The sequence below is a fragment of the Coturnix japonica genome, chromosome 24 (assembly GCF_001577835.2).
Source record: "Coturnix japonica isolate 7356 chromosome 24, Coturnix japonica 2.1, whole genome shotgun sequence".
NCBI lineage: Eukaryota > Metazoa > Chordata > Aves > Galliformes > Phasianidae > Coturnix > Coturnix japonica.
In genome coordinates, this window is record NC_029539.1 from 4,049,980 (window position 1) to 4,073,103 (window position 23,124).

At 44.2% G+C, this 23,124-nt stretch overlaps 1 protein-coding gene across 11 annotated transcripts in view; it reads right to left on the minus strand.

The window, feature by feature from the left end:
* CADM1 (cell adhesion molecule 1) overlaps window positions 1–23,124 on the minus strand; it is a 146,455-nt gene that overhangs the window by 41,239 nt on the left and 82,092 nt on the right. For all 11 annotated transcript variants that reach the window (XM_015884138.2, XM_015884135.2, XM_015884134.2 and 8 more), the window contains exons 2-5: window positions 9,539–9,685; window positions 8,068–8,220; window positions 5,135–5,272; window positions 3,198–3,353 (exon numbers count right to left, since the gene is read on the minus strand). In XM_015884138.2, coding sequence (XP_015739624.1) covers window positions 3,198–3,353; window positions 5,135–5,272; window positions 8,068–8,220; window positions 9,539–9,685 — 594 coding nt within the window. The remainder of the gene's footprint in view (window positions 1–3,197; window positions 3,354–5,134; window positions 5,273–8,067; window positions 8,221–9,538; window positions 9,686–23,124) is intronic.

A 23,124-nucleotide genomic window follows, 5' to 3' on the forward strand; every position in this document is an offset into this window, starting at 1 on the left:
CAGTTCAATTATTGTGCCAGAGGAGGAGTAAAACAGCCATTCCTATCTCTCAGGTCACAAAGAAAACAACTGTGCCCATCCTTAAAGATTCTACATGCTCAGCACAGGAGGAGGCACTTAGAAGACAATAAACTAAAGCATGTTAGAAGAGGGAACAACAAGGACAAGGGTCGACACTGTGAGGCGAGAGAGAAAATGCATATCAAGTGCATGGCGTGATTGGTGACACTGGATGGTTTAGTGCTACGTGTGCCACATGTGGGTGCTCCACAGGTTCAACATGGGCAGGTCACAATCGACGACAGCATAACTCGTGGCAGAGCCTGGAATTACCATGTCTGTCTCTCATGAGCACTATCTGCTTCTCCGTGTGTCATGGTTTTGTAATGTTGCAGTCAATATTCCTTAAGGAAATGACTGAGAAAATATAACGTTTTGGAGGTAGAATGAAAACACTGGAGGGAGAAAGGATTGCATCGGGCCTGGCCCGATCTGGAGTTGGGCAAAGGAGCCAACCCACTACCTTGGCTCCTCGAGTGGCTCTGGCTCTGCTTCCTCCATCCAGGAGCACCACAAAGGCACCACTTCCACAAAGGAGCGCTGATGGAGTGAGCAGCGGAGAAGTGAGATAATTTATCCTTCTGTTGCAGACATGGCTGAGTGTGTGGGAACATGACCTTGCCAACCTGCTCTTTTGTCATTTCAACATAACGCAAATGGCACGAGTTCACTGCCTGTTCCCTTTTGCAGGGTTGCGCTTTGAGGAGTTTCCATTGAGACAACCCCCCCCCCCACCCTCCCCCCCCCCCCCCGCCCACAAAACGTGTTATTTTTGCTGGTTTTTGTGGTTTAATTTGGTTTTTAAGCTTCTGAATCATCTCTTCAAAACAAAAAAAAAGCCCTCCATGCTCTGAAATCGAGTCAGACAACAGTACCTCGTTATCCAAGAAGGCTCCATCCATCATCCTCCCATCCTTCCCCAGCATGCTAAGGTTGGATACATTAAGGGCAGAGAAATACAACTTCTGCTGAGAAAATACTTTACTACATGCTGCTGGTGTTCCAAAAAGTGGATCCATTGGTACGGATAGGTGAGACTTAAAGGAAGAGAATGGAACAGCAGACACTCAACCAACACCACGCAGCTGACTGATACGCTGTTATGCCTCCGTGTCTGCAAAAGAAGCAGCAAAAACCAAATGCATTGGCCCGATGGGTGACTGCTAATCACTGCTTCATTGGAGATATGGCATTTCGTGTGCCTGAAAAGTAAAAATGGTCAGTGGAAGTGCATCAACAGCCATCGGAAGGGATCCGGTGCTCTGATTGCAAGTCCCATATCTAAAAAGCAATTGAGAAAGTATCAATTAGGCCTGATTGTCAAAGTTCCCCAAGAGGCTGAGTTCATGCCAACAGAAGCACTGATTGAGATGCTGGGCGGGAAGACAAGATTTTCCTCCTGCTCACGCTCCCCATTAGAACTGAGCTGCAGTCATCAGATCGAAGCAAGAAAAGCTCAGGGGTAAAGACTGCCCCTCTCTCTAACCACCTTTTCTACCCTAGGTTCAGGTCCAACATCGGGCACCAACTGCTCATGTCTGGATGTCCTTCAGCTCACAAAGTCCCAAAGCCACTTAATTGCTGGGAGCTGCAAGGTTATGACGTTATGTGTTTTTTTTTCTTCTGGTTTTATTTTTTTCTCAAGCCATCTGCTCCTGCCCACTAAAAAACTAACTAGACCAACACAGGGTCAATTCCCTGTAAATACACACATAGCTTCTGTTAACAAGCTTTGAGTTTAGTTCTGACCAGAGCCCTCAAAAGACCTTTTCATACCCACCCCCTCTCCCTCACAATGAGGTGCTGGTGTTAGTTCTACTCCAACAAGCACATGCTCAGAGCCAGAACCACCACAGGGAACACTATAATCAGTGATAAGGGTAAAATCTTTGCAGCAGAAGCCTCAAACACATTATAAGAAGATGACATGCATCCCAAAGGACATCCCAGTAACTGTATTTTACATGTGCTTTGCCTTCATTGTATGTGCAACCCTGTAAAGACTGCAAATGAAAGTAGTCCAAATGGGATTCATTTGATAGAGAGGGAAAACAGAAGAGATTTTGCTACTTTCTTTGCCTCCCCACAAACACTGGTCCTCTCTCATCCATCAAAGTATCAGAGATTTCAGGGGAGCTTCTCAAAAGAGGCCTAGAAGAACCCTGATGCCCTTTGAAAACAAGGGGAAGAAACTCTGGAAGATTTCAATATCAACATAATAGGGGAGATAGGATCTTTTTTTTTTTCCCCCTGTTAAGTATTTGATCAAGCCTCACAAAGGTGCTAATGTATTATTAAAGCTAATGGAGCTCTACAAGAAATGTTAATGGACATTAAGTTTGCATAAATGAATTACACATTAGCGCAGTCACAAGAAATCTCGTATCTGCCAATTGAGGAAGTATCTGATCGCTTCTGTTTTCCTCATTACAGGAACATAACTTCACGCTAGTTTCAGAGATATGAGAATTGTAACCAAGACGTTCATAATGAAACTACATAACGAAGCAAATGAAATAAAATTAATACAACCTCCTCTTTCTCTTTCAGCCTAATGTTGCAGCTGACGTCAACCTGTCAAAATAAGCACTGGGAATCATCTGCGTAACCCTGATTGTCTGAGGCACCAAAGACATGCAGTGAGGACAGCCTGATTTGGTTTTGGAGCTCTTTCTGAGCAGCAACATATGTGTAGAGCAGCTGGAAGTCAGGCACGTCTGCATCTGGGACCACAGGTATTTCCAGAGAACTGCCCAGAGACCTTGTTAACGTCACATAGAGTAGAACAGCTCCTAAACAAAGTGCAATGCATTATTAACACCCTACATGATGGGAACATAAGAGTGAAAATGGTCAGGCCTTTGTCAGGGATGCAGCAGAAGACTCCATGCACTTCATCCTGCCCTAATTCAGAAACACAGTGGCAGCTGTACATTCACAATGCACAAAACCAACACAGTGGCCATTTTATTTTGCAGTACATTCACAACGTGGCCCTTCAATGTGGCATCACAGAAAAGCATCTCAAAGAGATATAAGCTCCATCAACACCTTCACCTCAACACACGGCAAACAATTCCTGAACTCTTCATAGAGTAATTTTACATGTTAAATCCATTAGAAGTTCTGCTACTCACACATGACTTCTAGGTAGCGTTGTGTCTGCAAGTCTTTGACAGCGGGGTGATCCACCAAGCAGATGACTGGGACCCCATCGTCCTCACGTCCCACCTTCAGCAAAAGCTGGCTGGTCACTGTGTACATATCAGACCACTGCTCCACTTCTGACTTGCCTGGGAAGGAAATGGAAGAGCAGAAAGTGATCACAGATGTATCTATGGGGATGCTCTCCTTCCTTGTTTCCATGCCCAGGTGACATGCTGCCTTCACACACCTGATTCCTCTCTTTAGACACAAGGCTTTAATGGCAGGGAGGAATGTGGGGATGTAGCAACACTCCTCTCTGTAAAGTTGTCTCTGATTAAAATCTACCATACACTATCACAATGATTAACAATCCCTTTACACCATCCCCGAATCCCAGAACTCTTCAATCAATGGAGCTACAAATCCCCTCCCACTTTGGAATCAACAAGAAGCTAGAAAAGTGATTAAACAGATTAACTTAATTAAAAGTCGTATTGATAGGCTGAAATATTTCAGCAGTACTCCAGAGAGAGTAACCATGAGAGTAACTGCAGGATTTACTACCTGAAAGCTGACGTGACATACAACACAGAATCAAGAAAGAAAAGAAGAGACAGGAGAGGGGATTTTGCCATGCCCTCTGCAATCACTTGCTGACAGTGTGCCTCCACTGTGCTTCCAAATGCTCTTTATCTGTGTCTTTTTATTTAAGGATTCAGATTGCATGGTCAAAACGTTAGGAGGAACTTGCAACAGAGGTCTTTCAAACTCAAGTATATTATGCTGAAATATTGCTTAAGTAAAACACGAGGAGAGCTACAGAAAGTGACATCCCCTCATGCCTAGAGGAAAGGCTTCACTCTATTCTCAACCCACTATTTCAGTTTCCTGACTTCTGTTTAAAAAACATCCAAAGAATCCACAGGGTGAACTGGTATTTCAAGAAGCTACTACTCAGCTCAGCAGTCTTCAAAGCTAAAGCAAAGCTGGGATTCAATTGCCAACACAAGAAAACTCAATCAAGAAGCTGGACAGGTCAAGCATGAAGGGTCAAAAACTATTGCACTGCTGCCTGCCAGAATAGGAAAGAAAACCAAGAAAGAGATCATTTGAAGATCTGTGTAACGTTTAGATGACAACAGGTGCTGGAAATCAGTGGGGCACCACTTCAAGCAGCAGCAGGTTTGCATTCCACCTTTATCAGCATACGCTCAGCATGTGTCATACTCAGATGCTTGTAGGTGTTGTACTTAAATAGAGGATTTTATCTTGCCCTTGTAGGGGGGTTGCATTTGAAGTAATGAGTCTGGACTTCTGTAGAGAGCCCTTCACTGTCTCAGCACAAAGGTGTTGTCAACCAAGCTCACATCTACATGCAGACTTAAAACTAACAGCATGACATATGCAATCAGTGTCAGCGACTCAACTGTGCTAATACCAGGAGCAACCAGGCTGAGGGGAGTAGGAGAAACACTTCTTATATGAATATGCAACTGAACACAGGAAAAATACTCCATAAACAAAAGAGTGAGATATGAAGATGAACTGAAAAAATCAAAGCACAGATGATCTTACTCATACCTAAAACAGGGCAGAAAAATACAAACAGCCGTGGAAATAAATTCTCCGCACAGCTTTAAGGCTCCTCGAGGTCACCTGCAGTTACAGAAAGGCTCCAGATCCTTATACTTAAGTCTGGCAGGTAGGCAGAGGACAACATGAAGTTCAGCCCTTCTGTGTTAAAGAATAATTTATGTCTGCCCACATACTCCTTTGTTCCTGAGCTGGCGTTTAGAACAGCTTGCTTTTTTCTTTCTTTCTTTCTTTTTTAAAGGAGGCAACAGAGAACAAGCAGACAATGTTACATAAATCACCTCAGCACGTGAAAAGGAAAGAAAGAAAATGGTGACTGGGAGGATAGACGTACCAGTCAGCTCCTTGTTTCCTTTGAACCATCTGATGGTGGTGGCTGGTCTGCTGGCCATGGCAGTGCAGTTCAGCTCAATCTCTTCTCCCTCAACAGCAATTTCTTTCTGGATGTCAATGACCAAATTGCGTGGTGGGACTGAAACGAAAGAAATCAAACAAAAACCAAAATCACAACACATACTTGATGAAAAGGCAAGTGTGACATTCTCTGATCACTAACACAAGACAAGAAACACTTCTTAAAAACCCATAAAGCCTATTGAAGCAAAGTAGCCACCAGCATTTAGTTGATCTCTCCATCAATCAAATCCTATGATAGATGGTTTTGCAGTAATCAGAGTAAGCACCTTCAGTCTCCATCTAATAGAGTGGTTACACAAATTATCACTTATCAAATCCTTACGTTTCTGTTCTGCCTCCTACCACAGCACCGCTCTGCAGAAGGATCTGAATCTTCCATGGCATTCAGTTGTGTACGTTGCTATTTAAAAACACAGTTTGACTTCATGCACATTTCTCGACTTGTGCTGACAGGGAGAGGAAACACCAAAGCTGACATTTGGAAGTGCATTACTTACCGCAGTTCTAACCTCGGAAGGCAATTTTTCTCTCCTGCTGTTCAGTTTCAAGTCTCAGCCTTAAGGAGTGGAAGCAGGCCAGCGACCATCAAGCTCATTGAAAATGCTCACACAAGGCAATGAGCACGGGAACACGTGGGACTGCAGTCACCTTTGGAACAACGCTGCCTACCTCCACAAACTAAGCCCAATGGAAGAGGAGACAGTCAACTGTGCATTCAATGACCGACTCCTGTCCTGCATCCCTAGGATGGCAATTAACCATTCTGCCCACTTTCCTCTACAGATGAAGAGTCTTCCAGTAAATGAAATGTAAGGCTGTAATACTCAGAAACAGGCCAGAGCTTCAGCATGCATCCTAACACTGAGACGTGACAAACAAGCTTAACAGTGATGACATAGAAGCAAGGAGTCTCTCCCTATGGAAACACCAGTAGCTGGAGAGGGAGAAAAAATGAACATCAAGAGTTCACGTGGCGTGGAGCTCCACTCACAGGGGGAAAAAAAAACAACCCAGAACTTCCAAAGGAAACTCAACTTTGCTCTGGTGGATATGATTAAGCGACTGTATAGTTCAAATGTGACTAACGCGTCTTTCGGCTAATGAAGAACAAATATGTATAAATATCATCCAGATGATCAAATGGACTAATTAGTCACTTGTGGCTTTTCTGTAAGAAGAACAGAACAGACCACATATTGGAGATTTTCACATGTTCCAATTAAGCATGCATAAATCTACATATAGTCTCACTGAAGGCATCAAAGTTGTGGGGAAGAGGAGGGAAGAACATTACTGAAGGAAAAGAAAGCGTGAAGCTCACTTCTAACACTGACTATGAAGAAGGAAGCCTCAAAACTTTGCTTGCCAAAGAGAGCATCATTAGAAGCAGATCAGCAAAACTACTCCTTGATAGACTATATAGGAGACTGAATAATGACTAGGAGATCTTTGGTGGAGAATGAATCCCAACACTGTACTGACATGGATAACTACTCCCCAGCCCTGTCCCATTTTTTCTCCTAATCAGGGAGTCAATAACATGGAATAAAAGACATGTTATCCTTGGCTTTGCACACCCTGTCTTGAAGTACAAATGTTAGCTAAGATAAACACTCCCTTCCTCAGCCTTCTAATAATAAACATCCATCTTTATTGCCTGCCCTATGAACTATGGCTTTGCCTGTGCATGTGATGAAGGCGAACAGGGAAGGCTCCCTGCTTTATGAATGCCAGGGAGAAGCAGGCACACACACTGGTCATGCTGAATGTCTTTCTAAAAAGGGACTGAAGCAAAAGCCCAATGAACGAAATCAGTTTTCTCCTTGAATCCTAAAGCCTAACGTGTGCCAAAAAGGAAAACCACCAAAAGCCAACTGCTTTGCATCTCCCACATGGGAGACATGCATTCCCTGCTTATAGATAAATCAAGTATTATTTCAAACAAGCTGTTAAGTAGGGAAATTAAATACAACACAGTATTTTTGTTTAGGTGTCATTACTGAGAAAGGCTGGAATAGAGCTTCTCATCCACATGGATGCTGGAAACTGTATTAGAAGTTAAAAGTTGTTGATAAACATAACAACTGTAGTAGAATCGCTTATAAACGTTATTTAAGCAATGTATAAAAACCTAAGAGCCAAATCTCATTAAATAAAAGGAGAAAGATTTAAACTAATCAGCAAGTGAGATCTCACATCGTATCATCCTCTGTGATTCAGGTTCTCCTATTAATAGAATCTTAAAAGCCACAGCTAATCTGTAGAAAGAGCTCTAATAGCATGAGCTGCTATTATTGGTAACTGCAGCCTTACAGCTGCATATCCACCACAGCCCTGCAAAGCAACAAGAGAAGGCAAGAGCTCAGCATGATCGGCTGTGAATGTATTTTGGCTGGTGGGAATGGGAGAGACAAGACAGAATTAACTTCAGCTCTTCAAACAGCAGATCCCAATAGCACTGAGCAGTTGCTCAATGCATCTTTAGGATGCGGACTGAAAGATCTTCTGTTCCATTAAACGTGGAAAAAAAACTGCTACAATTAATAGGAAACCATCGCTTTCCATTAGCTGACTTTACATTTCGCCGGATGAGCCAACAGAGAAACATGCAAAAGTTGTACATCTTCATCTGCTAGGAGGTTCCTGAGCTATACTGTTGGTAATAACTGCCCTTAAGGAATATCACGGATGGGCAAAGATGCTGTCAGTCTTCATTATAATATCATCCTTCACATCCCCAAGTTCGGGAAGAAAATATTTAGCGCACTATCAGATTAGTCTGACCACCAAAAGCACAAAATTCATCAGCAATTAGAGAGGTTTACCAACATGCACCCGGTGGGTCCTTACCGAGCACCGTGATGGTGGTGTAAATTTCCTGTGGGGGATCTGTGTAGAGCTGGCAGAAGTACCGTCCTTCATCAGAAATAGAGACGTTCGTCAGCGACACTCGGAGCTCACTGTTGGAGAAATTCACCAGCTGAAACCTGCTGTCCTTCAGCGCTGCGGAGCAAAGGAATTGTCAGCGACCGCGGCGACAGATGCAAAAGTCCCTCACCCAACACAAAGTCAAACGTCTGCAGAGATCTGAGCTGCATCTAAACCAGCTCCTGCCTGCAGCTAGAACCCTGCTCTGGAGTTACAGCTTGGGATCCATGGAACGCTTCTGTTCTCAAATCATTACCAAGAATCAACAGAAGCAAATCAGCTGGGCACAGCACCAAGGCTTTCCACATGGTGTTTACCTTCAGAGGTGCAATGCTGGTCAGGCTGGGTGTTAGGAAAAATAACTTCTCCAAAGTCTGGGCACTGGGATGGGCTGCATAGGGAGGTGGTGGTTGGAGGGGGGGGGTTAACCATCCATGGAAGGGTTCCAGAATTGTGGGGATGTGGCACTTGGGGACATAGTCAGTGGGCAAGGTGAGATGGGTTGGGGAGCTGAGAGGTCTTTTCCAACCTGAATGATTCTATGACTCAGACAGCATTAATAACACACAGGTAAATTGCTTATTGTGAAAATCCACTCCTATATGTATGCATTTCAGACTGTGTGTAAGGAGTAAACTAGGAACAGCACGAAAGATACAATAAGTAGGAAAAGGACAATTTAACATTTGTTTCCTGACCAGCAGTAACTACATAGAGCTTTGGAAACCGAGTGTTTCAAATATTACCAGTGAACACACAGGCTGCAAATGTTAGCACAAGTGAAACAAGCCAGGCTTTACAGCCTGCCTGTAGAGGTCATAACGTGCATCAAGAGAGAACGTTCCTATAACACCCAGCACAACATGCCACTGTCTCTGGTCCTCGTTGTGACACTACAAACCATGTCCAACACCTCATTGCAGCTATGAGGCAGTACGGTCACGACAGGAAACAAAGACAAGTTTGTTCAGCAGACCCCAAAGCAGTGATGGGAGATTTTGCTTTGACTATAATAAGGCAGAGGTGGTCTTGAAAATTTCAGCCTTCCCACCACACAGATTACCTCTGAGAACATCACACTGCCTCTGCTTTGCCTTGTTCAATTTGTTTGTGTCAGCTAAATATTTGGCACTCGATTGCAATTCATCCTGAATTACTACAATCAATTCCTATTGCAAAGAAGATGGTCTGACTTTTAAAGGGGACCATCAAGGTTTCCATTAAGGAGAAAGATTATGATTGCCTGTCTGATCTGCCCTCTAAGGAATTGACTAAACTTTAAGTGTCCGACATAAAATTAAAAGACCTCAGCATATCCTTTACCCCAACCGTGAGCAAAGAGCAGGAAAAGTTGTTACCAAGTTGTTACCAAGTAATAAAAGATGGAACTTACGTCTGAAATCTCTGAAATAAATGGTCTGTCTGTTGGGATTGAGGAGCTGAATCACGGAGTCATCGCTGTTTTTGACTCGACAGCTGATTGTGGCAACGTCCCCCTCCACTACCGTCACATCTTCTGTGACCAAGTTCTGGCCATCACCTTAGGAAGGAAAGGAAGAGGAAATATTAAAACCATGAACAGTGTCTGAATGTTTCATTTGGAATAGTCCAATAAGGAACAGCAGGAAGGAGTTGAACCGTCCTAGAAGGAGGTGAATTCAAGAGGAGTAATTAGAAGAGAGGTCCACGGTGGGAATACTGGAAAAATGACTGCTGTACAGCTAATTGCTTGCCAAATGACCACCATACGGCCTCGTTACAGAGCAAGCAAGTCACTTCATTCCCTCTGTTTTAAATAACAACCAAAAATGATGAGCAGGGTAAAATCTCCCTGGCCTTATTTATGCCTTTATATCCTCACACCAGCCCCAGGAGCAGACATTCCATATCACATGCATGGAAACAGCCAAGATTTCCTTCCTCCCTTAAAAAAGATGAATATGGTTAAATTTCCTTGAAAGAGAGATCTGCTGTACAAAGCATCCGTCCTTTGACTTCAGCAGATACGCTTTTGTGAGCTGCTTTTCACTTACTACATCTCATCAGTGGGTGCTATTAATGTCCAGAGGCTGGGAAAGAAGAACTCGATGCAATTATGCCGTGGGAGTCTTGTAATCATTTACAGGTCACCACCTCCAAACTCTCTCTCTAATGAATAGAATCATTACATCAGATGCACGTGGAGAAATCTGGTTCGCGTTATAAAGGATGCAGAGGATCGTGATTTGGAAAAAAATATATATATAAAGCTTTTTGCTTTGCATGTTTTTCACATCTACGTCAGCTTACAGCAGAGCAGGGCTGTGTTGGAGGTGGGAGGAGGAACCAAAGCCCCTCTTGGGGGCAGCTCACAGCTTGTCTACACTGCAATACTCCAGCAGAAGAGCAAGCCAAAATCAGGGCAAACTGATGGAGCTGTGGTGTCCCTGTTCATTGCAGGAGAGTTGGACTTGATGGCCTTCAGAGGTCTATTCCAACTCTAAGGATTCTATGAAACTATGATTCCATTCAATGGAAACACTGCTCACCACTAACAGCTCCCAGGGAATGATTTTATCAAACCCATTCAAAACAAGCTTCTTGCACAAGGATCAGCTTGATATGTTCCCATAAATGCAATATTCGCTACAAATCATTAACAAAGCTATTAAGACTTGATATCCATCTAAGCAATTACTGCAAGCATATTTTTTTCTTTTACATTTACTTTAAAAGACTCAATCCTATTTTCAATTCATTAAACTGTTCCTTGCATTTACTGAGTTTTACATCAGCTTGGAAAGCCTATTTGAATTAATAAAAATTACAGTAGAAGTAATTTAGAAATAAATTATTTGAAGTTTAAGCCACTGAAGCTTTTCATGCTGGAATGCTGCTACATTAAGCCTGCTGACTGATTGCTTTGGAAGTCCAGCATCGAGGTCCAGGCTGGCGTCAGGATCTGTCTCAAGGAATATTTGCTCTCCTGCAGGCACTGGGGTTAATGAGAGGCACAGGGCACACAAGGACAACACCCCACAGTCTGACACAGCCATCAGCTCCACCATAGTGGATTTCTGTGTATTTATTCTGAACCAGAGGGCATCCTATCTGGCTGTTGTTTGCACAGATTCACTTGCTCTGCTGACCTAAATTTGTTTGCTTTAACTAGCAGCACCAGGCACTACGAGTTAACGCTTTTAGTTATCTGCATTCACATCTGCTTCCAGTTACCAAGAAGAGCATCAATTACAAACTTCAAATTAAATAAACATGCAATGCGAAGCGAGAACTCTCTAGACCCATTTTCACTTAAACATTTCAGGAAGTTATTTACTAATATTTACCAGTGTTATGCAAGCATTCCGGGGAGTATTACTTTCAACAACATACGTACATTTAAAGCACCACAATGTCTTTTAATGGCATAAAGATTTGGGTGGAGAGAGGAAGAATCACAGAACAGCTCAGGTTGGAGGGGACCTCAAAGCCCACCCAGTGCCACCCCCGGCCATGGGCAGGGCTGCCCCCACCAGCTCAGGCTGCCCAGGGCCCCATCCCACCTGGCCTTGAGTGCCTGCAGGGATGGGGCACCCACAGCTTCTCAACATCTACAACTTGAACTGTACAGATCTCGTATGGAATCACAGAAAGAGAGTTTTTAAAAGGAAGGCTCTTATTGATAAAGAACTCTCCTCAGTGCTCTATCATCACATAAGGGACAGACTGAAAGATCAGACTTCACATCTCAAACCTGGGCAAGACTGCTTGATTAAATCTCAACTTTGCCCAAGTAATTCACATCCCTTTGGACACTGTTTATAATGCTATGAAGAGAATTGAGTCTCTGTTCCTAACAAGGTGTTTTAACCCCTCAGCATGCACACAAGGAGATCAAGTCTAGCATGAAAGAAGTGGAAGTGAAAAAAAAAACTGCAACCATTTTCTTGACTCATTAAGGCCTTGGAAAAAGAGAACAAAACATTGCAAATGAAAATCAGTTTTCTTTAACCCCTGCCCACACTCAGCAGGCAATCTTTTCTCCTGTGCACACACATAACCTGTGCTCACAGGTAGGCAGCTCTTCAAAACATGCTTTCCTGGGCTGAGCTTCTCATCGCTGCCTACACACACACAGTGGATGACTTGCACTTGACGTAAGATACGAGAATATTCTTGAGCTGAAGTGTAACGTGTTGCTTTTGAGAGAGGAAAACAGGAACGTGAGATGAGCCAGCTGCCAGAGTGGGATCCAGGGGGAACTGTCATATATGGAACTGCTCCATCCCTGCAGGCATTCAAGGCCAGGCTGGATGTGGCTCTGGGCAGCCTGGTCTGGTGGTTGGTGACCCTGCACACAGCAGGGGGTTGGAACCGGATCATCACAGTGATCCTTTTCAACCCAGGCCATTCTATGATCCTATGATAAACATGCATCATACATACATAAAATTAACGAGCACGTACAATAACCAAAACAGGTAACTGTAATGTAAGGGAAAGAAAAAAAATGCTCTGTATGTCTCCTTTATTATCTAAAGCAATTCTTTGGCAGTGCAATGTAGAAAACCTGCTGGAATGAAGGCCAAGATGGAGGGAAGCAACACACTCAGGGAAAGATTTTGGCTAGAAGCTAAACAATTAATTTTTACACTTGTATTTCTGCCTTGGACTGCTGCTGTATTTGTTTCTAAGACTGCAAAGTAAGAAGACTTTGAACAGCAAATTGTGTTAGAACAAGTTTATCTTAGGTGGGCACAGCGCAGGGACCTTGGATCATACGCAGTGGTCACATTGAAAATTAATTCTTTTTTTCCACTTGCAGCACATCAGGATGGAGCAAAGAAACAAGGGGAGGAGATGGGAAGATGAGAAATACGTGCTTGCAAACATGCCTCTTCAATTCCCAACTCAACACCAGCCACAGGTACCTCGTCACGGCCACCAAGAGCACTGCTGATTCCATCCACAGAAAACAGGCAGAAATGCTTTCCAAGAAAGAGTCTTTTTCATGAAACCTTAACTACATAAACACAAAATTCCTCTTAATAAAACCAAAGAAAAAATCCAACCAAAAACCTACGCTCAAATATACAAAGTATTTGTTTGTGTCTTGGTGGAAAAACGTGACGTGATGATCAATCCACAGAACTGATGTAATTTTAATGTCAAAACTTACCAATTTCAGCTATCTGAGGAGAATGAAATGATTAAATAACCAACTAAAGGTTGAAAGAAGCATTACAGAAGGGATATAAACACCTGGCAATCTACCTGCACCAAAAGCCTTGTCTCCTTACTACTGCTATTCCACCAAGCAGCTCCTGTGCTCTTCCCACCCATCACAAAGATCAGTATCCCCATGAAGCATCACAATCTGCCTCTTGAGAAAGACCACAGCAACAGAACAGTCGTGTTCTAACACAGAGCATCGTCACACTCGAACTTTTGAGAAGAATGGACAATCCACGCTAATTGTGTCGGCAACAAAAGGCAATTGCTTTCTACAGAGCTAATTTTGTGACATCTTTTCATGCACAAGAGAATGGCTGCAATTTTAGATCAGGATGTCTATAAAATGTACGTGCGTGTAAGAAGAGCATGAGACTCATGGCACATAGGAAAGATGTACTCGAGGAATGAGTCCTAAATCAGTGCCATCAGAGCTGCTTTGCACAAAGATGCACCATTCTGCCTCCATCAGCAGCTCAACTCTAGACTCAGACACTGACTGCACCAGCTTCAAGGGCACCTGTTAGTATTGACAGGCTGGGGGAGTGTAATTGCACTATTATTAGTCTCTTCGCATCTCCCAGTCCATTTTGTCTGCCAAAGAGAGACGATGAAAGCCTTGCAAGTTAAAAGCTGCGAGTGACACAGCAGCAGGGCTGAGTGCTGGTGTGCAGCAGGCATCACCTTAGAGCATGCACCCATAGCACTACATTGGAGCACACGACCATGGCCATCACAGCCACCACACTGGACTATGTCTATGGCCACCAGACTTCATATTAAAGCACATATCTTTGGCCAGCAGAGACACCACATTGGAGTACATGTCCACAACCATCAGACTCCACAATGGAGCATGTTTATGGCCACCAGACACAACACTGGAGCACATGTGGCCACGGATGTGTTCCAACATGGAATCTGGTGGCCATGGACAAGACTCCACACTGGAGCACACGTCCATGGAGCACAGACATCTCTTTAGAGCATGGTTAGCACCCACAGTCATCACAAACACCACAGAGGAGCAAAGTCTGCATCCACCACCATCACACAGAGCAGGGAGGTGGGAGATGGGCACAGAAGGTGCCCAGAGCTCACACTCATAGCCTAGGAGAAAGCAGAGTGAGTGGGAAGAACACATTTTGCTCAAGGTACAGCTGTGAACAGATGACGACGATAACACTGAATAATGCTGCATTGTGAAAGTTACTTATATTTCTTCTGGAAAAGTCAAGGGTTTTTGGTCTATAACATGAAAGAGAGATTTCTTAGCATAAAATTGGGTTTCTCAGCCCCAACAGCCCACGGTGAGGGTTTGCTCACTTCAGCTGGCTGCCAATTAATGATACCTTTCTGCCCTGAAGTCTTTCTTCTATGTCCAGACCAGGTAAAAATAATAACAGGAACCCTCCAAAGCTGCACATGGATGTTTACAAACTATTATTTCTTCAATTTCGTTCTCAACTTAAGGGGAAAAAATATTATTTTCAACCAAGATTTACACCTAACACTTCGAAACAGTAACTTTCTTCTCTAATAAGATCTAATTACCACTTTCGTGACCTTCAGTCAAGTATCTCTGAGATTTTCCCTGCATTCAAGTAGCTCTTACTGTCTCTTCAAAACCTTCTCTATGGCGAGTAACTGCCTTAGTATGGCCAAAATGCAACTGTACCTCCTGTGGGAAAGAGCTCTTCAAAAAAGCAGCACTGCTGGCAAACAAACAGGACTCTAGAAAATCTCATTTTCGAGTTTGTTTTGCTGTCATCTCCAATAAGCTGATGTGAAGTTGTGCCCTGTGTAAAATCCCCACGCATTGTGAGTGACAGCTACTTCATAGCACAGCATCCACTGCAGCCTCAGAACCCAACAGAGCAGACGGTGGCTCAAAGGAAAGGGAGGAAATGGGATATAAGCATCTCCACTTCTGCGTCTGAAGTTTGGGCTGCAGCAAATTGATATGGTAATGCTCACATGGCGCTCATGTTTGCTTTCAAATTTCATGCGTGTTATTCTTCCTCTACCAATAAAGAAAAAGAAAAGCTGAATTTAAAAGGTTCTCTTTGATGAAGGGCGCTGATTTCCACGTCCATTCTGTTGCTGTGAGTTTTGGTAGAGCCTGATGTGTTCACTCTGGAAGAGCATAAGATAAAAGAGTTCCTCTGCAGTGGAAAAAAAGGGGTTGGGGGATTAATATTCACAGACATTAATCCCCAACTTTCAGTATCATGGATCTGTAATAACACAGCTACCGCCTGTCACTGATGAAGCTCAGCAATTAAGGAACTACTTGGCATTAAATACAATGCTTTGTTAAGGTTCACCATTGCTCAGAAGATGAGCTGAAAAAGGGAGACCGGGTGAAAGCTCCGTACTTAGGAGAAGGGCCAAGATCGGCCCCAAATGCAGCAATGGTGGGAGATGCCTTCTTTTCACCCACCTTCCATTACGTTCCATTCACTCTGCTTGGTTTTCTAAGGGCTGCTTTGATATTAGGAAGAATTTCTTATCAGGAAGAGTGGTTGGGCAGCAGCAAGGGCTGCCCAGGGAGGTGGGGAGGTCACCACCATCCCAGGTGTTCAAAGGAAAGGGTAGGTGGAGTACTTAGGGCTATGGTCAGTGGGCAGCATAGGTGGGCAGTTGGATTGGATGATCCCAAAGGTCTCATCCAACCTTTATGATTCTATGACACCTTTATCTGATAGACTCCATCTCCTGATCTGCACATATTCTAGATGACCAATAATCCAACTGGACTACCGCAATCCACACCACCGCCAGGCCTGACCATCACCAGTCTTCCCATCCTCTTATTTACTGCCAATTTTTGACATTTTCTGTAGGGACAAAAACACTTCCAAACCGTTCAGCCAGCTATTTAATTTTCTCCTCATACGCTTTACTCAACCTCTGTAATTGCACGAACCTATTTCCTTCTCTTCTCGATACATATTTTAACAAGTGTACGCACGTGTGAATGCTTTCAGCACCTTTCATCACTGATTCACCCAGCGAGGCACTGCAACCCTCTGCCCAGCTCTCACTGAGCCCCAGCCAACATTCCTCCACTCGAGTCCTCTCCTGGCTTTCAGAGAGAATACGCAAGATGGTGCTAAAAAAATTGCTTATTATGGGGAGCGTGTTTGTGTTACGAATTACACACTTCAGGAAAATATACTGCAAATTTGAGAGCAAGTTGTGCAGAGCTATTAAATTTCTGGAGGAAAAGGGAAGGGGGGTAAAAAAAAAAAGATAGGCTGTAACCACCTTTACTGCTTTTCTTGTTTAAAGAGTAGGAATAAAAGATGACAACAGCTCCGAACTGACACCGAGGGTTATATTTACTTTAAACATTTGTGAATTTCTGCATGATGAAATTGCATCGGGGAATTCTTTCTCCTGCCGTGCAACCGGAATGGTATAAAGATAGAAAACTGATTTGAAATATACTGCTAAAGCAACGTAGCTTGCTAAGTATTGTTAGTCCGAAGCAGAGCAGTCCCTTTGCTGAATCACTCTCTATTTGAATTATTAAAACTCTCAGCGTTCTTTACTCCTGAAGCTGCTGGAAGTGCCCCGTTTCTAACTGGCTGCTTGCAGCCCCAGGCATTTTGAGAGTGCAGGTTGCAAAGGGAGCGTGGAGCACACTGTGCTGCTGCAGCACGGAGCCGTGGGATGGATCCAGGAGTGGGGGAGCAAAAACGGGCCAGACCAGCACCACCCCTGCAAAATATCTGCTTCGAGGTTAATGCATGCAGTGAGCATTGGTCTTTCATGCTGCACCACTTGCTAGGAACAACCAAGCAGTCCGTAGCTCACGCAAATGACTAGGATCTTATATACAGTAACTGGAAATGAAACCCCTTTTGCCATAATGAAAACCTACGCATGTTTGGCTGAAACACCTCTCAGCCCAAAGCGTTTCCTGACTTGATCATGTCTGTCGCGGCTTTGCCAGCCCTCCCTCTCGCTGCCTCCCGTTACCAGTAACCACACCAGCTCAGATTCATCATCTGTCACCTGTGTTGGGATTAGATGTCACGCTTGTCTTTCTATTACTCAGATATTGATAGATAAAATTCCACAGCCATACATTGCCTCGTCCCCTCAAAGGTTACCATCAGAGGATGCTCAGAATCAATACAGATCTTATCTGCCACTGCCCTCGGTGGGGCACTGCAAACAAGGCTCACAAGAACGCAGCACACAGGAATTTGTCATGGCTCTCAGGATTAGTGCAGCTTGTTGCAATACAGCCCACTGTTCCATGCATCCTTTTCTTCTCATCCCACGTTTCTAACCAAATCAAGTCTCATTAGAGAACATAATTCACAGCCAGAAATTCAGCCTTTCTGAACATGACCTACCAGTCACACTCACCACAACGATGTCTTAAAGCAGTTTGGAAAGCTGCTGGTTATATTTTTCCTCTTTCAGAACTCATTTCTTACCTCATCTGGCAGCTCACATGTATAAATGGTATTGATATTGCAGTCTTTTATTTATCTATATTAAAAGGTAGGGAGGCTTTGCCCTGTTTAACTAACACACCACAAGAGCAGTTTTCAGGAGCAGGGCAATCTTTTCCTTCTATTCTGGAAATAGAGAGGACAGTGCAAAACAATAAAATGTCACTTATTAAACCATTGCTTTGCACTGCTGAGGTCAAGGGTTTATCACAGCACTGCAGAGCCCTCAGCTGCAGCACATCACACACAGAGCCCCCAACCTCAGCCATTCTACAGCTCTGTGATTTACAGGGTGTTGCTGCAAGTTTACTTGTGATGGAGCAACTTCACAAAAATACATAGGAAAAAATAAAAGATGCAAAAAAAAAAAGAAAAAAAAGAAAAAAAAGTGAAGCTTCCTGCCTGGGGAAGAAACCAGTGTGGACAGAATGGGAGCAGAGATAGGAGCTTAGAGTAGAAAGCAAGGCAAAATGATGCACAGAATAAACTTCCCCTGTGAAACAACACCATCTCAAACAGCCATGTGGGTCACTTACTACCCCCAGCTCCAAGATGCACTCAGTCCCAAACACAGCAATTTAGGAACAGTGAGGACTTCAGATGACAGGAGATGCTCGATTCACACTGCTGCCACTCATCACATCTCAAAGACGTGCACTGTGGAATCAGAAAGTGCAAGCACTGCTGAGGCAGGACGTGGAAGTCACCCACTGCTTAAGCAGGAGCAGCTGGTCACCCCCTGAGCCTCTAAAATGGGGCTGTCATGTGGAAAAGGGAGAAGCAAAGAGGGTGGGTGCTAAAGCAAAAACGAAAGCAAAGGGCAAAGCAGTGCACAAAAAGAAAAGCACCGCGTGCACCTGTCACAAGTTCTGTGCACGCATCCCTCCAGCTCCGCTGTCACCACTGCAAGACATCATCCGTCAAGGACACCGCCTGAAAACCAGCAATCCACTCATGCTACCAAAGAGAGCCGTTCAGAAGCAGCGTTGGCAAGGGAGATGTAGTTTGACAACATAGGATGGTCCCAGCAGACTGCTGCCTCCATTCAGTATGTTTAAATAATACTCAATTAGGATCAACATTCATTTATTATTAATGCTGTTCTAATACAGAATTTCTTATCTGCTTTTTATCTTCCAGCTACACCGCCATCAAGGACACACGGAGCCTGGATCTAAGGAAGGAGACCTTGATTAATCCAGTTTAGAATACATAGAGTTTCCTGTACCTGCCCTGACTGGTGCTATGGGGAACGGGAGTCTGACAGTGTACAGCAGGTTGCTGCAGGTAGGAAAAGGAAGCATTAATAAAATATTCAGTTTTCACAGACAATGAGTGCATTCAGTACATTGGTGCCATTAGAACAACGCTGCTGAGCAGCACACGCTGCCTTGCTCCATCATCACCTCTATTTGTGCACTGTACAGCTTGGCAGCAGCCCCATGGCCATACATTGGGCCACTGAACCTATGAACCCAGGGACACACATCACCTACAGGGAACAGCAAGGTCTGCTTCCTTGCCATGTCTTCCCCAAGGGCAGAGACAACATGCATGGATGCAGGACAAGCAGAGCTTAACCTTCCACTTATGAGGATGTCTTAGTGATTTCCACATGTCCTACTATCACTCTCAGAACCCATTTCTCAATGCACTCCATTATTAGATGCTACCTGACCTACACCCGCACCCCAACAAAAAGCCAGCATGGAACGATGGGATTTTCCAATAATGAGGAAAACTGTTTTAAGACAGATGATGGGAACCATTTTATTCTAACGAGCAGATAATTCTTGCATTCATACCTATAACCCATTTCTCGCAGATCTTTAATATCCATAATATTTTACTGTCAGTAGCATCTGTCACAATGTGCGGCTTAATAATCTCTTCTAAATCCAAGAAATCTTTATTTCCACCAAGTATCTGAGATGAATTTTGATCAACAGCTTGATCTCTTTCATAGAGAGGATCTCCCTTCACTGTCTGCGCATGTAATTTAAAGCTGTTCTCAAATCTTTTACTTCTGTCACTGCAAAAGGCGAGAATTAAATGACTAAATTAGTAACAAATGTGCAAGCCTGCTGAAAACGTCCTAAGGCACAAGGGGATAACAGATGATAAACTGGAACATGGTACTTTCCGTGAGGTATTTTGGCCCATTCCCATCATTGAAGATAGTTTTAAGCCACATCCTATGCTGTGCACAGGAGTTAAGTAAGATTCACTCTGGCATTGAGTGGTGGTGAATAGAGTGCCCCATCCCTGCAGGCACTCAAGGCCAGGTGGGATGGGGCCATGGGCAGCCTGAGCTGGTGGGGGGCAGCCCTGCCCATGGCTGGAGGTGGCACCCGGGGGGGCTTTACACTTAATCATTTCTATAAGCAGCATTGCCTGCATTGCCTTCACTTAATAACTGCTGATAAAAGAGATGAGAAACTTCCTGCTTCATCTCTTTGCTAAAGTTCTGCTGCTGCTTTTCAGTGCTAGAGAAATCCAGTCCTAAGGGCCACGGGTCACTTATATATCTGTACATCACAGTTTGATGGGGGCATTGTGCTTAAGGGATTGTTGCCTTTATTTTTCTTTCCTCGTTTTCCCCTGAAGGAAGAGATTAGAAACAACATCTTTTGTGACACAGAAAGAATGACAGACACTATCAGCCACACAACCCTCCTCCCCTCCATCCCCCCAAAAAAAGGGGGAGAAAAAAGCCTCAGCATTACAATCAAAGTGAGAACGCCTTCCTGCGTCTGCTCCCAAAAAGAAGGATAAAAAGGTATATAATAACAAAAGGCTTTAGTCTGGATTCCAGATCAGACACAATGATGAATGCTAGCCTAAAGGGCAACATATTTGTAAGTTTTAAGTCTCTTGCTACACCAACTGTCCTGATTCATCCCTGTGATAAAGGCAGTTCTGAGAGCTATTTTACCATATTTATTATTTCACGGGAGAGGGAGAAGAACACATGTGGAAGCAGCCCTCAGTCTGCCACCCATCAGGTTTATAAATGGCAGGAAAGGACTTATGCTTAAAGACAACCGACATAATATAAAAAATACACATAGGAAAAGACAACACATGCTTCTTTTCTCCCCTCTCCATCTATGGGATTTGCTTTCAGTACACCCATGACTGAACCAGGAAGGTCAGATGCTCAGAGGGTGGTGATGCACTGGAACAGGTTGCCCAAGGAGGCTGTGGATGCCCCATCCCTGCAGGCATTCAAGGCCAGGCTGGATGTGGCTCTGGGCAGCCTGATCTGGTGGCTAGCGACCCTGAACATCACAGTGGGGTTGGAATGAGATGAGCATTGTGGTCCTTCTCAACCTAAGCCATTCCATGATCCTATGCTCCTGAGCACATCACTGTGTTCATACACTGTACTATGGGATATGGCTTAGTGGGGAAACATTGGTGGTAGGTTGGACCAGATGATCTCAGAGATCTCTTCCAACCTCAGCGACTGTCATTCTGTCATACAATAACTACATCAGCCCTATCCCCTCCACTGCCTCCAGACTTACAGCAATGATACAGCACTTACAGAAGCAACAGAGAAATGAGGAGAAAGGGAACATTTAACTTGCTTGGCACCTCCATGCAGCAGTGAATGGTTCCATTCCTGGTCTGCAGCACAGGAGCCCACCAGCTCAGAATTCACAAGCACTCATATCAAACACTTGGTAATTTCTATCACATATTAAAGTTGCGGCCGCCTTTTAGAAATAGATTGTATTTAGTTTTTAATTAAGTCTTTGTCTTTAAAAAACAACACAGGCCTTGAGGTTTAGATTGTCGTTTTAAACAAAAGTAAAGTGGTAAATGCTTTTTACATGCAACACCATTAGATATAATTAAGCAGTGGATAAAGCATACATCGTGCTATAAATGTCATTTAGTTTTACAGTTAAACTCATCAACATTTATCAAAACACTGCCTCGAGACAGAACGAGACAGCTACAGCTAGCGACTTCAATTCACTGCTGCTTTGAAGCTGCACGCTGCAAGGCAAAACTGCAGCAAAACAAAAAACTCAGCCTTCACATTTCATATTTTCATCTTTTGGACTGCAATGTTAATTTTCTGCTACGTTCCCCTGCGTAGTGGGATGGTTCATCCATCGCCCACCGCAGCCAGAGAGCAGCTGGGAGCTGCAGAGGGAGTGAGGGCTGGGGGGCTGGGGGCAGTGCTGGGGATGGGGGAGAGCAAGAAAAGGGGTCAGGGTTATGTCTTTATTGGACTGTTTTGCAATGCCAGCTGCTCCCATAAACCAGAGTGAAAAGAGGAGAAATTCCTTACCAGGCTTTGCAGGCACTCAGCAGTGCTATGGAACGTGGCATGCTTTGCTTTGCTCAGTAGCACCCTGCTTTGCTCCAGCACCTCCTGCTCTGATTCTCCCAGGCTACACCTCTCCAGCTGCTGATGCTGAATGCAATGTAAAACCAAAACAAAGAGCCAGAGGCCTTTGAGCTGGCAGCAGCTCAGGAATCCTGCTCACAGAACATGAAGCATGGAGCAGAGACAGATGTGTGGTGCCACCAACGTGTCCCATGCCCACCTGGACAATGCGACCATCACCTCTGCAGTGAGCATGCAACTGCCATCAGCTGAGATAAAAGCCATTTGTGTGTGTGGCTGCTTCCTGGGGATAAACCATGAATGGAAGAAGACAAGCAGAGTGCATTACAAGATGCTGGCATGCCTGTTGCATGTTAAAAGCTTAAAGAACTTCTAAAATCAGGTTTAAATTTGCTCTTTTCCCCTGAGAAGTACAACAAGATGTAAACAGAGACCACTAGAAGTAGTTTTCAACTTGCTGATGATGTGCATATGGTAAACACCAGCAGGTACCAGGACAGCAGCTCAATGCAAACTGCATCAAGCTCTGGTTTCAGACATTAAAACAAACCCAGATTTGAAACGGATGTGTTTCATGATTAGCCATCACTAAAAAAATTACACTGCTGTCCTACCTTACAAGGAGCAAGGAGTGAATATTGTCAGGCTGCCCAGAGAGCTGTGGGTGCCCCATCCCTGCAGGCACTCAAGGCCAGGTGGGATGGGACCCTGGGCAGCCTGAGCTGGTGGGGGGCAGCCCTTCCCATGGCTGGGGGTGGCACTGGGTGATCCTTAAGGTCCCCCTCCAACCTGAGCCATTCTACAGCCCCACACTGATTAATGAAATATGCATTAATTCCCCACTTCCCCAGTCTGTAAATGCACTATTTGAGATATTGGAGATTCTCTCCCTTTCCCCTCCGCCCTCCTGTGCTGCTGGGATGGCTCCGT